General features: G+C 37.0%; 1 protein-coding gene across 14 annotated transcripts in view; it reads right to left on the reverse strand.

The window, feature by feature from the left end:
- Positions 1 to 22,388, reverse strand: part of Pde1a (phosphodiesterase 1A) — a 277,843-nt gene that overhangs the window by 196,195 nt on the left and 59,260 nt on the right. Inside the window, exon 1 of one of the 14 annotated variants that reach the window (XM_031370787.1) lies at positions 4,798 to 5,257. The exons of 12 other annotated variants lie outside the window; for them this stretch is intronic. In XM_031370787.1, the coding sequence (XP_031226647.1) occupies positions 4,798 to 4,850 (53 nt within the window). In that variant the 5' untranslated portion in view covers positions 4,851 to 5,257. Of the gene's footprint in view, positions 1 to 4,797; positions 5,258 to 22,388 lie in introns of those variants that run through there. One more of the 14 variants, XM_031370786.1, reaches the window with a different exon arrangement.

Here is a 22,388-nt window from a genome sequence, read left to right on the forward strand (position 1 = left end):
GTTTCTTTGTTTTTTGGAGGGGAAACTGAGAATGGAGAAATTTACATGTAAATAAAGAAAATATCTTTAAAAAAGGATATTTAATATATTATACCATTTCATCAGTTGACATTAATACTTAGTTTTTTTCTGTGTGACTTCCTATACTCTGGTGAGATTGTACAATGTATTTTCTCAAAATTATATATTTCTGTGGTAAGGAAGGAAGGTGCTCAAACGAGATTCCAATTAAATAATACCAAATATTTAAGTATTTATAAAACAAAAACATCCAGTAATGCATCATAATTCCTTTAAATTTTCAAGGGAGTTTTTTATGATTTACACTATTTGTTTAAGTTATTTTTAGTTGTACCAAAAGCTCTGCAGGAAATGTACCTATCTGAAATATCAGACTAACTGAGTTTCATCGGGACACCTTGCCAAGAAAAAAAACTAATGTAGTCGGGTGCCCCTCCCTTATAATATAATATAAAAATGTGAAAGAAGGGATCCTACTTATGTGTGGGGTTTGATAGCAGTGTTTACATACTGAGCTAAACCATGGGAATAAACAATGATTGTACTCAAAAATATTTTTCATATTAAATATATGGTATATATTTCAAATGGATATGTAACTTATTTTATAATATTATTTTTTTAATCATAAACCGCAGAAGTTACCCAGTAGGCCAACAAACAGAAATAGGATCTTTTTATAGTTTTCCTCATTCCATCCTACTGCATTCGACATTTCTATGTGAACAGAACATGTGTGCCAAAAACACACTCAGAATTCCACTGCTAACAGATACTTGTAAAAATAAAACTTTTGAAAACACATAAAGAGAAGAAACAGCGTGTTCTATGGGCTGGGAGGCTGGGAAGATCTCAAACCGATTTTCATTAGTCTTTGGCCCTGGCAGCATCGCCCTTTAGTGTCTCAGATCCCAGATGAATAGAGCAGTTTTCATTGCTAGGGCTGATGAAGAACTATTTGTGTAATTTGATTTTGTTTATGACTTTTTAAAATGGTATTCCTAATGGAAAATCCCCACAAAAAAATAACTTACCCAATTTGGAACCCTGAAAGAGGTTCAAAGGTTGTTGCTTACAAACAGCACAAACATTTAACCTGCAAGAATCCTTACAATTCATGTTAACTACCCACTTTTATGAATTACAATGGGAAAAATTCACATGCAATAAAATTTAATGGAAAAATGTGTGAACTCAACCAGAGTGTGATGTCACAGCCAAAGCTCATACTTAACCTCTGCATGAGAATGACATTCAAAGACGTAGTTTTACAGTTCTTATGGTTGAAGCTTTTCAGGGGAAAGGTCTCTTGCTACCAGTTTCTAAGCTTCTACCAGTTCCAGTTCATCACATGATACTGGAAAAAATTTATAAAACAACATGAATTTGATAATACAGATGTGTTTTCAGCAATTATTTTGCTGGAATTACACACGGATCTTTCATGTGATTGTGATAAGTTTGATGATATAAAAATATAAATTGGTGGCTCTTAATAAGATGACAAACGAGGAAGAGATAGAAATGTCAGTTATCAGACCCCAGAGAAAATTCCCTTTGCTGATACAGAAATGGAACTGTAAAGGCCGACAGTCACGTGTGTGTGTAGAATGTCTCTCTCCTTAATGGTTGGTTTACATCTTGGATTTTAATGACCCATGTACTTTTCTTTTGAAAATACTGGGGGGCAGAAACTTGTGTTGTTGGCTGGGAACACACAAATACTGGTTTTAGGATGTTATTTCCTTCCTGAACAATTATCATATCTTATTTCCTCTAGAAGTAAAGATTTGTCTTTCTTTGCATAAGCTTAAGTTATAGGGACACCTCAAGAACCATGCTATGCCCTCAGGAAACAATATTTTCAAAAGCTCAGGGCTGATTCCAAAGGTCTACACACCATTCATGAACAAGATTATACACACTCCTGCCTTGGCCATTAGAGAAGTTTTGTTTTTGTTCTTTGGCTCACATAGTGTGGAGATGTATGTAAGTATATATGCTCATTCCAAGGATGACCTCTATAAGATTGATTTGATAACTTTACTATAAGGAATACCTTGAGAATTCTCATTGTATGAGATCTGTACATTCTTAGAAGCAGGATCTAAGTTATGTCAGACTCTTCTTAATCCAGCCATGGTATATCAGGATGCACTATGCATTATCCCAGAATCTTTTTTTCCCCTATTTAATGAACAGTTTTTACTTTCTTAAATCTACAATAATTACGCTGATGTAAAAATTAACTTTAATTTTGTCTCAAAGAAAGGAATTTTAAAGTACTTTTGTATCTTTTCTCTAAAATCTCTTAAGATCATTTAATTTAGCCCCAATATGTCTCCCCCAGGGTATTATATCCTCCTATTATATACTCTCATTGGAGTGTTATGCCCACATATACACAATAATATCTCTAATGGACTCAAAGTATGCTGTAGAAGTACAGGTCAATTGAATTAGAACCACAAGTTATTCAGGAGAAGCCATCCTATATAAAGAAATTTGGAATTTTAGGATGAAAGTTCCAAATTTTACCTACCTTGCTAAACTTTAAATGAATTATTTATAAGTCACTAAGATATCATATTCATGAAAGTTCTGCTAATTTTTGTGGCCCTACTGGCACATATGAAACATACTTCCTGACCAAGTGGACCAGAGGCAAAGCACTCGAGGAGTGTAGAAACAGGCAGAAACACACTGAGTAAGAAATATCTGGAAGAGGTCTCCAAGAAGAAAAGCTAGGCCTTAAAAAAAGGTGTTCTTATGTGAGACTCAGAATATATACGATGTCTAAGGGACAAGGTACCCAGAGAAGAACTGTGAGATAGCCAAATTACTGAAGACTAGAGTTTGCCCCAATTGCCAGCTTGCCTAAAACTACAAACAGCTATGAGGAAGTCAGTGCCCAACTGCTCAAAGGAAGTATGGCTAACTACATTAAACTGTCATATTCATCTCTCACCTCTTCGCCACGCATAGTAACAGCAATGGCCACGCCCATGTACCTGTTGATCTCACCCTACACCTAACCTTGATCTGTTTCCTTCACTTGCTTGAAAGAACTTACTGTCCGAGCGAAAGTATGACCTCTTGGTAGTAATCAGGAGGATTCACCCAGATCACTGGGACCACGAAGCAAATATCTAAATTCACCATGTTTTATTCTAATTTTAAGGCACACACACACATGCACGCACGCACACACACACACACACACACAACCTTACCTTTCACAAAGAGCCAGTTCTTTGCATTTAAATATTGTAACTATAGATAGGATAAAGCCCACCAGCAAGTAGTGCCTGAGCATATAACTTACAAGGAGTATAGAGGATTTGGCACGGAGCCATCTACTCCATCCTCCAAACTCCCACATGGGATTAATACATAGAAAAGATGTGTTCTCTGTCCAACACACCTTGCATTCTGAACAAAAAGTAGATGCCAGTTCGAGCAGTTCCTGTAACTACCATGAACTTAAGAGAAAATAGAGAATAATGTATTAATATATTATTGTATCAATTATTTAATTATGTAGGGTTGAAAGACTGCTGAGGTGCATATGCATTTTGAGGATAACTTTGGATTTATAAAAAAATTATAATTATAGCAGTTGCTTTGCAGTATTTACAGCTACACATTTAAGTAGATATAAATTATACCTAAGTCCAACATGTATAATTTACATTAAAAATGTTTTAAAAAGATTTATATTGTAACTGTCATGCATTACCAAGGTATTCTGTTTCTACTAATGAGACTGTAAAAATAAATTTTTTTTACTTAGTACATAAAATGCACAGGCTTTATGCAATTTCACTCTTTAAGATCCACTTGTACTCAGGATGAAGTAATAATAAGACCTGTTCTATAGATTTATATTATTCTGGATTTAGTCCTAGATCAACAACTAGTGGCTACAACTTGAAGTTGGTATCTACTATTGTTAACATTTACTATTTTTTGTATCCTTACAATATTTTCAGGGAAAATAATAGAAAGTTGATAGTTAAGTCCTTTGTCTTAAGAAGCAGAAATTATGTGTTCATTTTCTACCTACTTAAAAACCATTCATTCTCAAAGTTGAATTCTAAAGTATGTAACAGATAACTAAACAATCAAGCTAAAAACAAAATTAGAAATCAGTGCTGCCCCGGGGAATAAGCATTCACACACACACACACCAAATAAAACTTAGCTGAGTTTATTATACTATGCCCATATTTTCCTGGTTACACATTTTATATATTACAGTCCTCCTCTTTGACCTATTCCTGTCTAACTGCTTGCCTAATATTCCCAAAGGATCTAGAAAATGTACACTCCAGTACAGTAGCTATCAAATTCAAATTTATCTCAGAGCACATTACTTCGGAAAGACATAGCAATTATAGCGCAGAAACCCTGCCCTTGAGTGTAATCAGTTCAAAGAACCAAGCACAGTATTTTCCAATTAGTAGAGTGTGCAGCGGCACTGAGCAACGAGGAGAGATTGCACAACGTTTCAAAAGTTTTTCCAGTGCTATGTCACTCATGTGCTTGAATAACTAAAATGTTTTTAAAGCATATTTTGAAGAATTGATAAGAGTTTATGTACCGAGCTTCAGGGAGTAGAAAATAAAAGGATTTCTTCAGTGTGCAGGAAGTTAAACTCCAGGCACCCTTTGCAGCTCTGCTGTTGTTTAGCGCCACATTCCTCGGGTTGAAGATGAAGGAGAGAGACCATTGTGGCTGACAGCCCCGAGCCACCTGGGATGCAACAGGACTTACCGAAAGATGGGTCTTTGGAGATGTTTCTTCCTGATTGTGACATACTCATCCATTTAAAGATGAAGGTTCAATTCTTCCTGGAAAGCACTCCAGAAATCCGGGGAGGGACTGTGGAAGCTATTGTGCTGCAAGGATCCCAGAAGGAAAAAGTAGTTTCCTCTTTCTCTTTTTGGGTGCTGGGAGAAAACTTCCCTGTTCTCTGCCAGCTGGGCAGTGTGTCCATAGAGGCCACATAAGACAGGCACGTTGGGGCACTCCCCCACAGAGTAGGGTGTGCAAAACCCACCAAGAGTCACGTTGATACAGGCAAAGGAAACACAGGACCCTCAGAAACAGAACAAAACAAACAGAAACCTTCCTACCCCAAGGCGACACCCAGGTAGGAGCTTCCCCCTAAGTTATTGCAGCCATGAGAGCTCTCCTTCCATATGCTGGTCAAGCCGGCAAAGCTAAGTCCCTCCCTGTCTTTAAAACAGCCTGTTCTGAGGCTCAACTTTTTTTTCTTCAAAATAAAAGTTGTACAGCTGGCTAAGCAGTCCCAAGTGAGTGCCTTCTACAAGCCGGTCCTGTTAAAATAAGAACTGTGTATGAATTACTAAAAAATGATGGGCTGAAGTTGTACAGCTGGCTCTGCTTCAACAGATTATAATTATTTTACAATGTTGCTTTAGTTCACACCGGATGAAGTGTGGGGAGGAGACACCGTTTTGGACACTCACAACCTAATAATCTACACTCAGGCAGAGGTTGAAGATGCCATTTCAACTGATAGAAGTCCCTGTGTGTTGGCCAGAGCCCAGAAGTTAGCAAAACAAGCATTGCTCAAGTGTATTAGTGAAAATGTACCCAGACACTTCTGTCCTGAAATGCAGCTTTACAACGATGAAAATAACATTACCAAGGAGAGAACAAGACACAAACACATGTACACACAAATAAATAAGCCAGTACATAACTAAATCCAAATAGTCTGGGCACAGAATATTTTATGGTATGTGGGATTTTTAATTTTATAACAATAAAAGAGAAGACAAACAAGTAGAAAAGAAAATTATGAGCAAATTTGTGAGCATTATTTCATTAGAACATGAGGCGTTCTCTAGCCTAAGTTAGAGAGCAAAAATCCTAGTTCTTCAAAGGTAAGTCATTTTGAAGACTTTCTTGAATTGTTATTTTAGTTCCTGGTGGCCCAGGACGAAGTCATTAAATTCCAGGACCAAGGTTTAGTATGTAATTAAATGAGCTGTCTAAGAGCATGATTAAAATGTTTTAAAAGTGCATGCATAAAGGGAGAGGTAGGGAATAGACATGGTTTTGGTTGAATGATCCATAAAAAAAGCTAAAGGTCTCAAAGGTAGGGAACTATTTGCAGTTCTGTGCAAACACTTCAGAGAAACAAGACCACCTTTTTTTTTTCTGTCACCAAAGGGAGAGGAGACTTATAAGAGCCACTGATTTTATCAAGAAGTTCTAACCCATATCAGGAAGTAAAAATCAGGCTGAGAGAGCATCGGACCAAAGATAAAAAAGAGGTGTGCAATCAGCCCCTATCTTGCAGTGCCTCTGCGGCAAATGTCTTGACTGTCTGGACTCCAGTGTCATTGCTTGTAAAATGAAGTTATAATGTTTATTGAATTCTGTGGTTTCTCCTGAGATTTTGTGCTTCTTTTCTTCCTGCAAACAAACTGTCATAGAAATTATGATGCCTATACAACTCCACATGAAAAGATTTTATATATATATATATATGTATATATACATATATATATATATATATACATATTTAAGTTTGGTTATTTTATTCGTCAAGCCTTTACAGGACCAAGGGCCTCACCTCCTGCTAGTGCCAGATAATTGTATATTCATAATATATTCATGCACATATACTTATAGAGAAACACCAAAACCAGTGTGTCCATCCATAGCGAAAGCACACAATCCTGAACTCACATGACTTCTTTCATGGCAATAAGTTAAGTATGAAGACCATCCAAACTCAAACCCACAGGCAGACCCCTTCAACGCATACTCTATTATAACCATATGTCTTAGCTTTTTTTTTTTATCACATAGGAAAGTACACAAATAATAGCACATTATTGACATTTTCCTGGAGGGACTCTTGCATTTGTAGTGGCATTCTGTCTCTATAATAATGGTTTATATACTATTATATCTCTTAAGTCCATCTACCTTTCCAATAGAAATGAGTTGTGTGTGATGAGAACTTGCTGCTCTTCCAGGGGAGTTTCTTACTAGTACCCACGGCTACCTGGAGCTTCAGGTTCTGGGAACCTATTGCCCTAGTGTGGCCTTTACAGGTACTCACACACTAGGCACATACATATATGTATTCATGTATGCATGCATACCACCCACACACATACAAACAGAAAATAAACCTTTTAATATAATATGGAATGGTTTTTTTCACAACCATAATGAAAACAACTCAACACAGTGGCAATAAACATTTAGCTGAGTTTCTTCCAAATCCACATTACTGTTTACCTCAAACTCAAGACTCTCTTATCAGCTGGAGAAGTTAAACGTTGGTTGAGCCTTGCATTTATGTTATGAATGTCATTCATTTCAAAGAAAGCAATGAGAATATGCCTGTAAACTAAACATTCTCTTAAAATAAAGAAAAATGCTATTTTTTATTTATACATTTTGTGTGTGTGTGTGTGTGTGTGTGTGTGTGCCTGTGCCTATACACATTCATGGCCAAGAACACATATGGAAGTCAGAGAATAAATTGCAGGAACTCTCTGCTCCTACCATATGTGTCTTGGAGACTGAAATCGGGATATCAAGCTAGGCAACTTGCATCTCTCCAAACTGTATCACCTCAATGGGTCCCGAAACCATTTACTCTATTCAGAGAGTGTTTAAGTTTGATTTGGGGAAGGAAAGTTGTCTTTTCTAGCATCCAATATTAGTGTAACATCCAATAAGATGGAAAACACTCGTTGTTAAGTTAGAAAAATATATCACTTTTATTAACACAACCATCTACACAAAATAGTAAAAAGCTGTGGTGCAAATAACCAGGCCAAATCTCTTAAAAAATAGGCTGAATATAATTTATTAAGATTTTTAGTAGGGCCAAGGTCAGAAATAGTATTTGTTTTTCCTAATGTGGTAAATTAAATGCAGCTTGTTTTGCTTAGCATTTTAAACTATACATTCACACATATACATGTATATAGGCATATCTTTATACATGCTTATGTATATACTCATACTTTTCATATATACGTGCACAAAGATGCACTGATATATGAACCCAACTTAACTCAGCATTATTAAAGGTAGTCATCATCGGCGATTAGGGGGATGTGTTAAAAAACTTGGCTGACACATCTGTCTTAATTACTGTGTTTAGTAAAGCATGTGGATCCACCTTTGTGATATTTCCAGCCAGAAGCACCCTGAGAGTACCATAGTGTTTTCTCTTAATCACTATGGAAACCAGGTAAACAGTTTGTCCTCTGTCTGTGATGTTGAAGTCCCAGGCATGGAATATTAGAAGGCCATTGATACTTAGCTACCCAAACAAAGGAAAATGAATTCATCTGCAAAATGTGGTCACTTTACCTGCATTACGGGTCAATTCATGTCAGTCTGGGAAGAAGTGTGTGCTGTTATTGCTTTAAGCGGATTTAGTGAAACATAGTATCACATGTTATATATTTCAGAAAGTGTTAAGCAATAAATAGAAAGAGGACCAAATGGCATTTTAGCTTATGCTAATGTACTCATATGTTTGCTTAAAGAACTCCTCACCTTTAATTTTTGTTACCCACTTTCCACCTAGGTTAAAGGTATGAGGGCTTCAGTTAAGCCATTTCCAACATTTCATTTTGCTTGATATATCAAACATGAAAAGAGATGTACACTAGCATAGCTTTTAGTCATATCTACAAACTTTGCAACAGTCATGGGGGCCATCCCATGGTCAGTGACAGCATGAGAGAAATGGCTGGGGGCCACTTCTTTCTGATGCACTAGCCAGGCCTCTGCTCCTTTCCCACTGAGTAGAACTCACCTCAGGGAATGAGTGGAATCATCAACAAAGAACACAGATATGACCCATGCTTTTCAGATAGATTTCCACAGCTTCGAAGTTTTAACTAATTTTTAAAAATAAATTTCTTCCTACACATTTCACAACAGATTAAGAATCTGGACTTTGAGCCCTAGTGTCTCTTTCTTGAACCACACACTTTTATTTTTTGTTGTTGTAGTTTTCCTCCTACTATAGAGTGGACACTCTGCCTCCTATCAGAGTTTGTTCTAGTCTACATTCTACCTTTTCTAGAGAACTCTAGAAAAGGCAAAGAATCACCTTGTCTCTCCTAAGTGCATGCTTTCTTCTCCTAACCCCTGCCTCTTCTTAAGTATTAAGACATTACCCTTCATATCCCCAATATGTTTTAAGAGCTAGTCCAGGAAACCCTTCTGTGAATCCCTGTGATCATCATTGGTACTGACCAATAAATATTTTTTACCAAGATCTGAGTGGAAGCTCCATTTTTTTTTAGAAAGAATCTTGGCCTAATGTCAAGGAGCATGTACTCAAACCCTCGACCTAGTGGCAGTTGTCTTTGTAATATCCTGTGTGGTCAGTTTCTTCTTGAGTCAAACTAAGGGTTGGGCTACTGGTCCTCTGAGATCCTTTCCTGCTGTGATTCTCCATGATTCTCCCACAGCCTCTGGGATAAACTGTTAATTAATTTAAATACAATGCCCAGCTACACATAAATTCTACAGTCACTGTTAGCATCTCTTAACCATAACTAAGTCATATGCACCACCAGAACACTCCATGGGCTCAAAAGTGTCCACTACTCAAAGAGGGAAAATAAGCTGCAGCATCTGTATTTGTTCGAACTGGGCCATTTGTCTGCTTAGCATCAATTTGGAGCTATCCTTACTAGATCTAAGAAGGCCAGGATTAGTACTTGTCCTTCCTAGGCATAGCTTATAAATATGCTCAATAGTCATTTAGAAAGTGAGCATGGCTGACATAGTCATTAATGCTACTCTTCATCTTATGTCGATAATGTTTTCCTAAAACTTTAGTTACTTCTAGTCAAAGAGCATTATTCAAGATTTCTTCGGTATGTTACCTTACATCAAGGTGGCACAGAGTTTAAGGATGTGGGTTTCTGTGATTTGGAGATGTCAGGATGCCAGTGGCCTCAGAATCATGCCTGTAGGTGTTTGTTCTTCTCTGTAATCTCTGATATTTGCAACAAGGCCTCTTGTCTATCTGGTCACTTGGCTCCATACAAATGTCCAAAGCAAAATTCTGTGGCTGCTAAACTTACTTGACTCAATGTGGGAATTAAAGTTACTCAATGTTTAGTTAGCCTCTGTAAGCTTCACTGGTCCTAGGAGATCTGTCATTCATCTATCTCAAATAGAAGCAAATCTTTAATTTGCAGAAATGTAAATTATGTCTGTGAAGAAGCAATTACTCCATTGGAGTCTCAGTAGTATCCTTGGTCCCTTGCAGTGGGAACACTAGAATAGACTTTCCCTATATCAACTGAGTCCTAATGTCCCCATCAGACTAATAGGACTACCTAAACTTTATATCCATACAGGCCCCTGAAAAAGGTTTGGGACTAATCATTCTGTACTATAAATTTTCCTCTGTGATATGTAACTTGCAAAATCATAGTGAAATCTCCTTTTGTTTCAGGTTTCTACTTACAACCAAACATTTTCAAGATCCAAATACTGTACCCACTTGTATAAATCACTTTTTATCTGAATCCCCCATTCAAAACTTCATCAGGTGAGAAGTGGGATGCCTTTCTGCACCCTTTGTAGTAGGACAATTCTTATGTCCTAAGTGTCCATCACTCATTATTAAACAAAGAGTAGCAAAAATACTCAAGGGTATTCAAGCCTAAATGCCTTTACCGTGAATACTAAGTAGACCCTTCAGAACTTGGGGAGCCTTTTCAGGTATGAACAGAGCCAGGGTTGTAGAAATGTTAGTTTTCAAGGCATTCAACAGCTCCATGAGGGTACCAAAGTGAGCTGCTTTTGTCTTTGAGGATGTCAGTCCCACCCCTGTAGGAGGCAGATGAATGCCTCTGACTGACAGGGAAAAGGTCACATTTCATCCAAACAAAAGAGGAGAAAGCACATTGCTCTCATTACATTATGAAATTTTCTTATTCATCCAAGTGGGTGCACAGTGATGACATCATGCCCATCAGGCCCAATTAACATCTGCCCAATCAGGCTCCCACCTCCCTGCACTCTGTCTCTGAACTGATCTGATTCTTCTTTTAGTTCCAAGTCATTGTTTCCCTTTAGCATTTCACACCTTTCCTACCTTCTCCATCCACACTGGTCCCTTAGCTTAAAACATTTTTTTTAAAGATTTATTTATTTATTATTATATGTAAATACACTGTAGCTGTCTTCAGACACACCAGAAGAGGGTGTCAGATCTCATGATGGGTGGTTGTGAGCCACCATGTGGTTGCTGGGATTTGAACTCAGGACCTTCGGAAGAGCAGTCAGTGCTCTTAACCACTGAGCCATCTCTCCAACCCCAGCTTAAAACATTTTGTCCTGCTTATTGCTTTCATTTTAGCTGCCTTGGCACCTGTATAAGCAGGTGCCTCTCCCAACAGCCCATCTGAGTTTCATATGCCTGTAACATGTCTTCGCTTCCTCACAACACCACAATCTGTGCCTATGATAATCTATGTAATTATGTGTGCAAGAACTTATCCATCAAGACTCCAAGATGCGCTGAAGGAAGAAGGGAGCAGAATGTCTAATCCTCCTGACGATATCATAAGAAAACCTAATTAAATTATATGAAAATGACATTTATCTCATTATGTGTAACTGTATGTCCCTAAGAACAGACTTGTATCAATTCCTTGTAACGTTTCAAGACATTTTCTGAAGCACAATGTGTTTCAGTCTGTCGTCACACTTCTTTAAACCAAGAATTTTGTGTACCCGAGAACTAGTACAATTTACAATGGGATCTTGGTCCAGTCTGTGCTACTGTAACAGCAGGCCTGAGACATGGTACACGTAAAGATCAAATTTTTATTTTCTCACAGTTCTAGAAGGTAAGAAGAGATTCAAGGTGCCTCCACCTGGTGAGGCGAGAGGGTTTCTGCTGTAGTCTCAGGTGACAGAAGGCAAGTTATCCAATCACTGCCCCAAATGCTTCGTTTAAAAGAGCATTTATTCCATGAAGGAGACAAAGTTACCATGTAATCATCTCTTTGAGGCCTCGTATACACTATGCCGGCCACAGCTCAGTTTTAGAGAAAGCACGTTCAAGTCATGCTGATATTAAAATTGACAGCACATTAGAGGATGACTTTGTAAATGGTCCTCACTTTTACCAAAAATTTATTTTGGGAGAGATGGGTTTTATCTGAGAAACAATTTCAGGAGATCCTCTTCACCTGTGTATCAGACCTAAGGTTTAAAACAAAAGTGTCAGACGTTGTACTTTCCTCAACAAGTCAGAGAGGTCGGTTTGTGACAAGGAAAGCTTTATTCCCCCCAGTTGGCGAGGTGCCACGTCAGTTGTGTCCATTGCAAAGGAGAAGACTAGAAATGGGTCAGTTCACGTTTGATTGGCTTCAGTTAGCATTCCCCCAGGTTCTGACAGCACGGATGCTGCCAAGCACGGTGCTTCCTGCAAACAGTCTGACATTGCATGAAAACATCAGCAACAACAAAGGAAATCGTTCAAAATAGATTCTCACAGCCAAACACCCGCTGCTCAGTGTGGAATCAAACCATACATAAACCTACTATATAAGGAAATAAATTTTGAATATTGGGTAGTTCAGGAGACATTACACGAGGGTGCCTCCTCAACGTAAGATTCCCTTTGAGAGAGAATTAAAACAGAGATGGTTGGACAGGCTATTGAAGGATGCTTAGATATATTCAACAAGCAGGCTTAAGAGGAAAGGTTAAAAGTTTTCTAAAACCTAAAGAATCGAGCAACAGTATGCAATTGGGAACACACATTATCCTGTAGAGTTGAAGAAACTTTCACCCTCACCCTGGAAATGAGGGAAATAAGCCATAAGTTGTGACAGTTGGAAACCTTGTGAGTCAGAGTTTTCATCATTCCTCAAACATGTCCAAAGTATTCTTATTTGTAATTCTTCAATCAGTGGAAAATTCTTCAGAAGCAGCTACATGGTACTGCAGCTTAGTTTCCCAACTGTAAGTCCATCCCTCACTCATCAACTTAGCTTCAGTACTCACTCATCACTCTGTATTTTAAGCTTGCTTTCAAAATAACTCTAAATTCAATCAATGTTTTTTTTTCTTTTTCTTCAAATTTGCCTTAAAGTTACAGTAATGCCTGTGAGTCAATGACTCCCACCAAGAAACAAATCAGTGATGGTAAATGGAAAGTTCCCGAATGCTAACTTATTGGCTTCTCCAGGCATTAAGAATTACAGAGCATTAGAGATGGTCATGACTCACACAGGCTTTGAATAGCAGCAGCCACTGATTTTCTTCATTTGGAGGTGAGAGACTAGAGTTCTGCATGCTAGGCAAGCACACTGCCGCTGAGCTATACTCCTAGCACTTGACTGTCAGTAGTATGCATAATAGGTCCTATGTAAGAACCTAACTATATACAAGTAGGTCACTATCACCATTATCTTTCTAAAGCAAAAAAAATGAGTTAACTGGGAGAGTTACATATACAAATACATATATAAACGATATGTATGCAGCCTTACATCTCTCTCTGCCTCAAAAAAAAAAATCTCCTTTTAGCTTCATATTTTCTCTTCACTTGTTCTTGAATATTTTCTTCACTCCAAATCCATGTAATAATCTATCCTTGCCAAATTCATCTCCTGAATTATCATCTTATTTTTATGACAATTCATCATGACTAGTCACTCTCTAGCATGTTATAGCAAGAAAATATATTTCTACATGCATTTTATTAAGCTCTAAATTCAAATTCCAATCACAATTTTAGCTAACCAATGTCATTTCCCAAGTCCAACACTCAACACAATGCATTCCAGTGCTAAAACTGAAGCACAAAAACTTTGAATAGCCAAAGCAAAGTCCTAAACAAAGAGGGTAGCACAGAGGTGTCATAATACCTGACTTCAAATTATACTTCAGAGCCACAGTAGCAAAATCTGTATGGCATTCACACACACACACACACACACACACACACACACACACACACTCACACATGCATGAGTAGAATGGAACTAGAATAGGGGATACAGAAATAAACCTACATTTGGACAGCCAGCTAAATTTTGACAAAATGTCAAAAATATACACTGAAGGAGAGACAAATGGTGTTTCAAAAACCAGGTATCTGGAGAAAAACTGAGACTAGATCCACACCTCTCACCCTATCCAAAAAGTATACTCAAAATGGATCAAATCTCACACAAGTTGTGAAATTCTGATACTGTTAGAGGAAAGCATAGATAAAACCTGGTAAACAAAGACAACACCAATAAACATGCCAATGTGTGTAGGAAAAACCCACAAGACCTTAACCTTACACAAAGTGTAACAGGCAACTAGGGAATTTTGGGAGCAGAAAAGGTGATCTTCTATGGGGAAGAACATAATTGGTTATCTAATACTAAATTGTCAGCCCTGAAAACATACATTCAAGTAACATTATACAGACTGGACAAATTATACTTAGAAATGTATACATGTGTGCATATGCATATATGCACTCAATAACAACTGGTAAAAAAAGAAGTCATGAATTTGAAGGAGAGTTAAGGGAGCATATGAGATGGTTTAGATGGATAAAAAGGAAGGGAGAAATGTTGTAATTATATTGTAAAATCTAAAAAACAAAATGGAAAACATTCAAAATAAAAATGGGAATGCCAGGGCCAGGAAGTGGGAGAGGATAGGGTGGTGAGCAGGTGGAAAGGAGTGGGAACAGGGGATTGTATTAGTTTTGGTTTTTTTTTTTTTTTAATTTTTTTCTTATCTTATTTTCTTTTTCTTTTTTTCTTTTGGAGGGGAACCTGGGAAAGGAGAAATTGTAAATAAAGAAAACATCTAATAAAAAAAAAGAAATACAATAAAATGGCAGTAGTATAGACATTCTGAAAAACCCCAGCACAGGTATGTCTATTTGTATCTTCCTTGTTCATGTATGGGTGGCCATGTTGGTGAGTTTTTATGGAGGTAGCCATTTGCTGAGCACAAAATACATACCAGATGCTTCCAATGACTTACAGGCTTCGTTACATTGATTTCTCCCCAAACCAAATTCAGACACAAGTTAACAACTCTGCTGTAGAGTGCCAATATGCTTTTTAGACACTAGGAAAACAAGAATTTAACCCAGGGCTGCTTTCTACACAGTTCATGAATTTGAGTCCCGGTTTCTCTCACTACTGGCCTTGCTTCCCTGTCTCTGTTCCTCACTATCATTCTGCATGTTACCTTCACTTTCTCATCTTGCTCTTGTTCCATAAACAACATTTTTTCTAGTGATGATCTCGGTGGTTACTATTAATTCTAAAACTCTTAAATTTGTGGAAGTGGGAATTTACTCCCAGGTGTTTTACTAATATAGAACATTGCCTTTATTTTGAATACAGACAGAGCTCCAGTAAAAAGCTCATGAATGTCTATTTTTTGACCTTGAAGTAATGAGTTGTTACAAAAACAATCACAGATTCCTGGAATGTGAAGGAACCTTCAAGATCCCATTATTGATCCTCCAACCATTGCACAGAACATTCTTCCAGTCTTCTCAAGGTAGGTTTACACTTAACCTCTAATCTAGAAGTGAGTTTACTTTTCCCTGAGTTTCTGACCTCAAGATTTCACAAAGTAATTTCAGTTTAAAGACAAATGCTCTCCATGTTCCAAATTCTTCACCATATAGTCAAGAAACAATCTACTTCAAAACTGGGGCATCATATGCTCCTTTGAAAGTATCCTGGTTTAACTTCCCTGTCAATTTGACAAATGGTGAACCAGTTGTCAGGAAAGTGATATTAACATGTACCCCCTCTTCCTCAAAAAGATATTTTCTAAAAGCTATTTTAATACAATCCAGTAATATATGTATATGTATATGATGTATATACATAACAAGACAAAAGTAGTCCAGAATGAAGATACATGGAGGTAATTGTTACCAAAACTTAGACAGCAACTGTAAGTTCATCAGAGAAGAATCATTTATTAGAAATGCTGCAGTGTGGATTTAAATAACAATAATAATAATAAGAAGAAGATACCACTTTGATTCAAATTATCAGGCAGCCTTTGCTCTAACTTGTATTAAGTAGTGGTCCTGAATATTTGACTTGTTTTTTATTTTTCAATATTTAACTTCTACATATCAATTGAAGATTGTATGTATATGGAATTCAATGTAATAATTCTATAAATATTATATTGTATCATATTAATAAGTTTTAAAATATCCATCCTCTGAATATTTATCATTTTTATAATAAAACACTTAAAATGCTAAAAAAAGAAAGAAATCAGAAAAACAAAGTGAAGAAGAGTCCAGTCAAAGGAAGAAATAATGCAGGTGAGGAAACCCCGTACATCACAGGAAGTAGCAAGCATCTTGATATGACTTGAGGGTAAAAGTATGAAGGAGTGAAAGGGAAAGACTAGGGAATCATAGACCAACTTCCATATTCCACGCCAAGGAGATGAAAGTCTAGCTGACGGTCAGCAGTGGACAACTGATGTTGTTGTCAGAGAAGAGAATCCTCTGCTTTACTGATAAAAGTACAGCAAATGGTTTTGAGAATGACAGTTATGAGTGCAGAGGTCTCTGTAAAAATTCTGTGGCATGATCTAGTGATCTGTCGGCCCTCAGCCAACATAATTCAAGTATGAAAAGATTGTTTCACATATCTTCATCTTCATTTCAGGATTCACTTTTTAAGTTGTCAATTTGATTTCTAGAAAATCAAGTTCTTAGATGGTCCCTGCACCATTTTCTTTCAACCTTGATTCCTGTGGAAAATTAATTTTTCTGTGTTTTACTGGTATAAAAAGTATGTTATACTGGCTGACTTGACAAAGAAATCAAAACTACTTGTACTACAGCCAAGGATACATCAGGAAGTCTGATGGTAGGTGTGTATAGTAGAGTGATGTTATGCTATTAGTTATAGGTGACATTTATCACACAGTCAGGCGTCTATTCTTGCTAACTACATTCAGAAACTACATGTTTTCATTAATTACAGTAATGTTCTATAATAAATACCAGCACATTTTCCTCATCATTTTTTTTTAAAAAGACATGTCCCAAATAAAAATGCTGATATTTGGGGAAATAAATGAACTACACATAAAATTTAAAACACACTATCAATAATTTTATATAATTTGAACTTTCTAAATTGTCTAAGTTGTCTGTTTCCAAGCACTATTTTTCTAAAAATACCTCTGCCTGAACATTAGTAATACTGGTCTTGCTTCTGTCTTTTTCCTTCCTCAGAAAAAAAGTTCTTCAGTACCAGATGGCAGGTTTATTCTTATACATATAAACGTCCCTTATACAAAATCATTACATATAGAAAAAAATCTGTACAAAGAGTATTGAGAGAAATTATTTGATATATGAAAAAGGAAAAATAATATATATCTTATGCTTTTGATATAAATTAAAGGTATTAATATTAATCATATTAATACCTTTAATTTATATCAAAAGCATAAGATATATATTATACATATATACATACATGTATGTACAAATATGTACATATACACACAATATCAAGGTGAAAATTCATTCACAGAATGATAGCAACATATCAAAAAGACTACATGAATCAGCTTAAACAGCTTTTCATGTTGATATATGAAATAATTTGAACAGCAATATAAGTGACAAAAATGTATTGATTCTCACTGATCAAATGATCAAAATAAAATTTTATGAGACACTATGGATATAGACAAATGATGAACATTGAAAAGAAATTTTTTTCTTACATGGTTATATCAGCTAACACAGGAATGATACAGCCAGAAAAGTCCAAGAGTCTTGAAAATAGCAGGTAAAAATAATGCAGGTACAATAGTATATTTATGTAGTCTCAAGGTATCTTTCTACAGACAACTAGTTGCAAGATTTGTAAAAACAGGAACATAGTACTCTGACAATGTAACACTGCATGCCTTTATTTCCCACATTTCAAAAATAAATTAACTCATTATTTTACAAACATTTTTATTTTCTGTGCCTGGAAAATACCAGATATAATCTAAGTAAAGAAAGATCTATATATATAAATTATTTTGCTGTTAAAATGTCCCATTGAAAATATAAAAATAGTTTGGAGAATTATTCCGGACCTAAAGACTGTAAAGAGACAGACAACAAAATGAAATGTAGCTCTTTATATTTGATACTAGATTTGCTATGTCACACCAAACAGGAGGCCAAAGATATTAAGTTGTATTGAAATCTCAGACTTTCATATACAAAAGAACATACATAATTCAGCATTATTTTAAAATTTCACACCTACAATAAATTGTGTTACACAAAGCCTTTTTTACTTTCAAATTTCAGAAATAAGATGAAAAACCTTGTGAATTTAATCCCTGTGTTTTACAAACAAAACCAAGCAAGCAATATGAAACAATTGGTTTTGACCCTTTGAGTATTAAGCTTAGTGAAAATTGCCTTTCCTGCTGTTTCTTTGAATAGAAATATCTCCCAACTCACTACTCATGTGTGATTTGAATTTTCCTCAAATTCATAGTTGTCTTGTGCTGCATTTATATATTCACTATTTCTTTGATACTTGATAAAAATAAAACGTCTTAAAATGCTGCAGGCTAACCCTCAACACAGATTCCCTACCCCCAACCCCTTCCTGAACACTTCCTGAGACTCCAACCTGAGATACATGTGCCCTCACAGTGGCCATCGAAAATCTTACCTCCACTAGAAGACATAGACGGCACAATTGCCAAGCTCTTCTATGTCTCTTAGTTCACTAGTAACTGTATCTTCCTTGCTTGGTTTGTGTGGTATTGAAGGACTAACTCTTGCAGTCTATGAGCATCTTTAATACTGCTTTATACAAAATAGAATGGCAGTTAACAAACACCTCTTGTCACACTTAAATAAAATGTCACAGGTGAACATATGAGTTTGGTGAGTAATCTTATCTCTGTATCTGCATTTATTTCATTTTACTTATATATTTTTACTTACAGACAGGATCTTGATTTGTAGTTGTCTTACCCAGAACTCACTAAGTAGTTGAAACTGACCTCAAACTCACAGCGGCCCTACCTCAGCCCAGTGATGGGGAGACAGAAATATACTACCATGTCCCATATATCTGTATCTATGTTTGTGTCAATCCTTCCTGCTCTGTCTGTGAGCCAAGCTTAGAAGGAATAGCAGTTCAGTAGTAATAAGCAGAGTTAGTCCCCAAATCTTAGCTTCTGTAAAATAGTTCCTGCTAAATCTGTTAATGGCATATCCACACATACACTTTGCAGTTATGAAACTGCTTTTCCAAGAGAATGTCTTGAGGACTTACTTTACTACTCTTATTCTCCATTTTGCACAAAACAGAGAAAAAGAGTAGAAAAGCTAGCTAACCCTTTGGGGTTTCACTAGCTAAAACAGTTCCAAGATACACAAGTTAAACTTGGCATCCTTTGGATCTAGCCCAAAACCGTGTTTTTATTGGCTGTGTAAAATGGAATTTTAGACTATGTTAGGCCATACTATAATTATGTTTGGAAATGCATAATGCAATGGCTGAGCATTCAATGAGATTAACTGAGTTTATGTCTGCTGCAAAGTGATGGATGTTATTTCCCTCAGCACTTAAGGCTAGAGCAGACAAAAGGCCAAGAGGCTTAGCTATTTAACACCATTTACTGGAAACATAGAAATGTAAAGATTTCCAGAAGACAATGAGAAAGTATAAAATATCTTTCTTCTAAATATAAATATTGAGATTTCATTGGCCTGATTATATGGCCTAAAGTCAGATTTTCTTTTTTAGTGATATAAAAAATAAGAGTAAAAGAAATCACTTACTTTATGCCTTGAGCTGTCTACTTAAAAATAAACATTCCATCTCCCATTTGATACAGAATCAAATGATTTTATTTTTCTTTGTTTTTTCATTTATTTATTATTTATTATTTATCACTTTACATCCAGATCACAGCCACCTATCTCCTCCTAGTACCCCCCTCACACTGCCCTTCCCCTCCTGTCCATTTCTCCTCTGAAAAGGGGTAGGCCCCCTGGATCCCAACCCACCCAGGCACCTCAAGTCACTGCAGGCCTAGGCACATCCTCTCCCTACTGAGGCCAGGCAAGCAGCCCAGTTAAGGGAACAGGATCCATAGAGAGGCAACAGAGTCAGTGTCAGTCCCGCTCCAGTTGTTGGGATCCTGCATGAATAGCAAGTTGCACATCTGCTACATATATGTGTGGGGGTTCAGAGGGTTAGTCCAGCCCTAGTGTGCTCTTTGGTTAGTGGTATGTTCTCTGGGAATCCCCAAGCATCTAGGTTAGTTGACTCTGGTGGTCTTCTTGTGGAGTCTCTATCCCCTCCAGGTCCCTCAATCCTTTTCCAAATGAGTGGAACTAGAAAATATAATCCTGAGTGAGATAACTCAGACCTAAAAGACATGTATTCTATGTACTCATTTATAAGTAGATATTAGCTATAAAGTACAAGATACCCACACTGCAATCCACAGACCCAAAGAAGCTAACTCTCATTCTGAAGTGGGAATAATACAGTCATCAGAATGCAGGTGGAAGGAGGAAAGGAACTAGGTTGGAGAGGGGAGGGAATGGCAGAGTTAATCAGGTATAGTGAGGGCTGAGGGAGAGAGGACCTATTGAGTAAATGGAAATCAGCACTGGGTGGGAATATGGGTGTGGGGGTAGATGGGGAAGGGGGGATTTGGGGGACATCTCTACGATGATGCACCAGAGACCTGGGATGGGGGGAGACTCCCAGGGAGTCTATGAGGGTGACTCTAGCTGGATACCTAGCACTGAGAGATATGGAACCTGAAGTGTCTGCATCCTGTAGCCAGGTGAGATTCCCATTGGAAGGGATAAGAACACGAACCCACTCACACAACCTTCAGCCCAATATTTATCTTGCCTACAAGATATGCAGGGACAAAGATGGAGCAGAGAATGCCGGAATGGGCAACCAAGGACTGACACAATTTGAGAGTTGTCCCTGTATAAGAACCAATCCCTGAGACTTTTAATGATACTCTGCTATGCTTGTAGACAGGAGTCTAGCATATCTGCTCTCTGAGAAGCTCCACATAGCAGCTGATGAAACTCGATGCAGAGACCCACAGCCAAACATGACACGGAGCTCTGGGAGTCTTGTGTCCTTTTGTTCTTTTTAAGTTTTATGAATGCCGGTGATTCTCTCAAAGAGAGTTGATATTGTTTTAGAAAGTTGATCTAAGAATTTAAAGGAAAATACTTTAGACCAATAAAAATCAAATTAGCTTCAGTGTGAAAATTATACAAAAGAGGAAAATGTATATAGAGAATGAGAATATAATTCAAACATATAAGCAGGATTAAGCTTACATACTGTATCACCTTCAGGAGTATTATTTGAATTAGTTTCTGCACAGACAGCACAAATTTAAATATTTCCTGCCCAATCCTTGATTTTCCTCCATTTTTAAAGCTTAAAACTATTTGTTTTAATGATTAGTGTGTATTTTCTTTAGCCTTCTCTCATGACTTGACATTTTCACTGTGTTCAAGGGCCGTTAGCATCAAAAGAGAATTTCACTGAAACCTCATTAGGCAATTAGCTCTGGTAGAAATGGATAGCAAGCTGAGCCATGAATATTCAGTATTTAGCAAACTCTAAAATGCTAACATACAAGATTAAAGTACAAGACTTTTTTCATTCATTTTAGTTTAAATTGTGTTGATGACAGTGTAGCTACATCTTCTCAACTTTTACTATCATATTCATCTTTAAAATATACTGGTCAGAATAAGTTAAGAAAGTGATGAGCAAGGGTGTATTTTGTAGTATTTTTGCGAGTATTTATAGTATTTGTTTTCATCCAATGGTTGGGATCAAACCCATGGCCCTCCACATACTAGGCAAACTCTACATGTAGCTTCATGCCCATCCCTTTATAGTCTTTTTTTTATTAGATGTTTTCTTTATTTACAATATCTCCTTTCCCAGGTTTCCCTCCAAAAGAAAAAAGAAAAGGAAAATAAAATAAGAAAAAATAAAATAAACAAAAACAACAAGAACAAACCCCTGTTCCCTCCCACCTCCCCCTTCTCACCACCCCACCCTCTCCCACTTCCTGGCCCTGGCATTCCCCTACACTGGGGCATGGAACCTTCACAGGGACAAGGTCCTCTCCTCCCATTGATGACCGACTTGGCCATCCTCTGCTATACAACATGCTCCTGAAGCCATGAGTCTCCCCATGTGAACTCTTTGGTTAGAGTTTTAGTCCCTGGGAGCTCTGAGGGTACTGGTTAGTTCATATTGTTGTTTGTCCTAAGGGGCTGC

This window comes from Mastomys coucha, unplaced genomic scaffold, assembly GCF_008632895.1.
Source record: "Mastomys coucha isolate ucsf_1 unplaced genomic scaffold, UCSF_Mcou_1 pScaffold15, whole genome shotgun sequence".
Classification (NCBI taxonomy): Eukaryota; Metazoa; Chordata; class Mammalia; order Rodentia; family Muridae; genus Mastomys; species Mastomys coucha.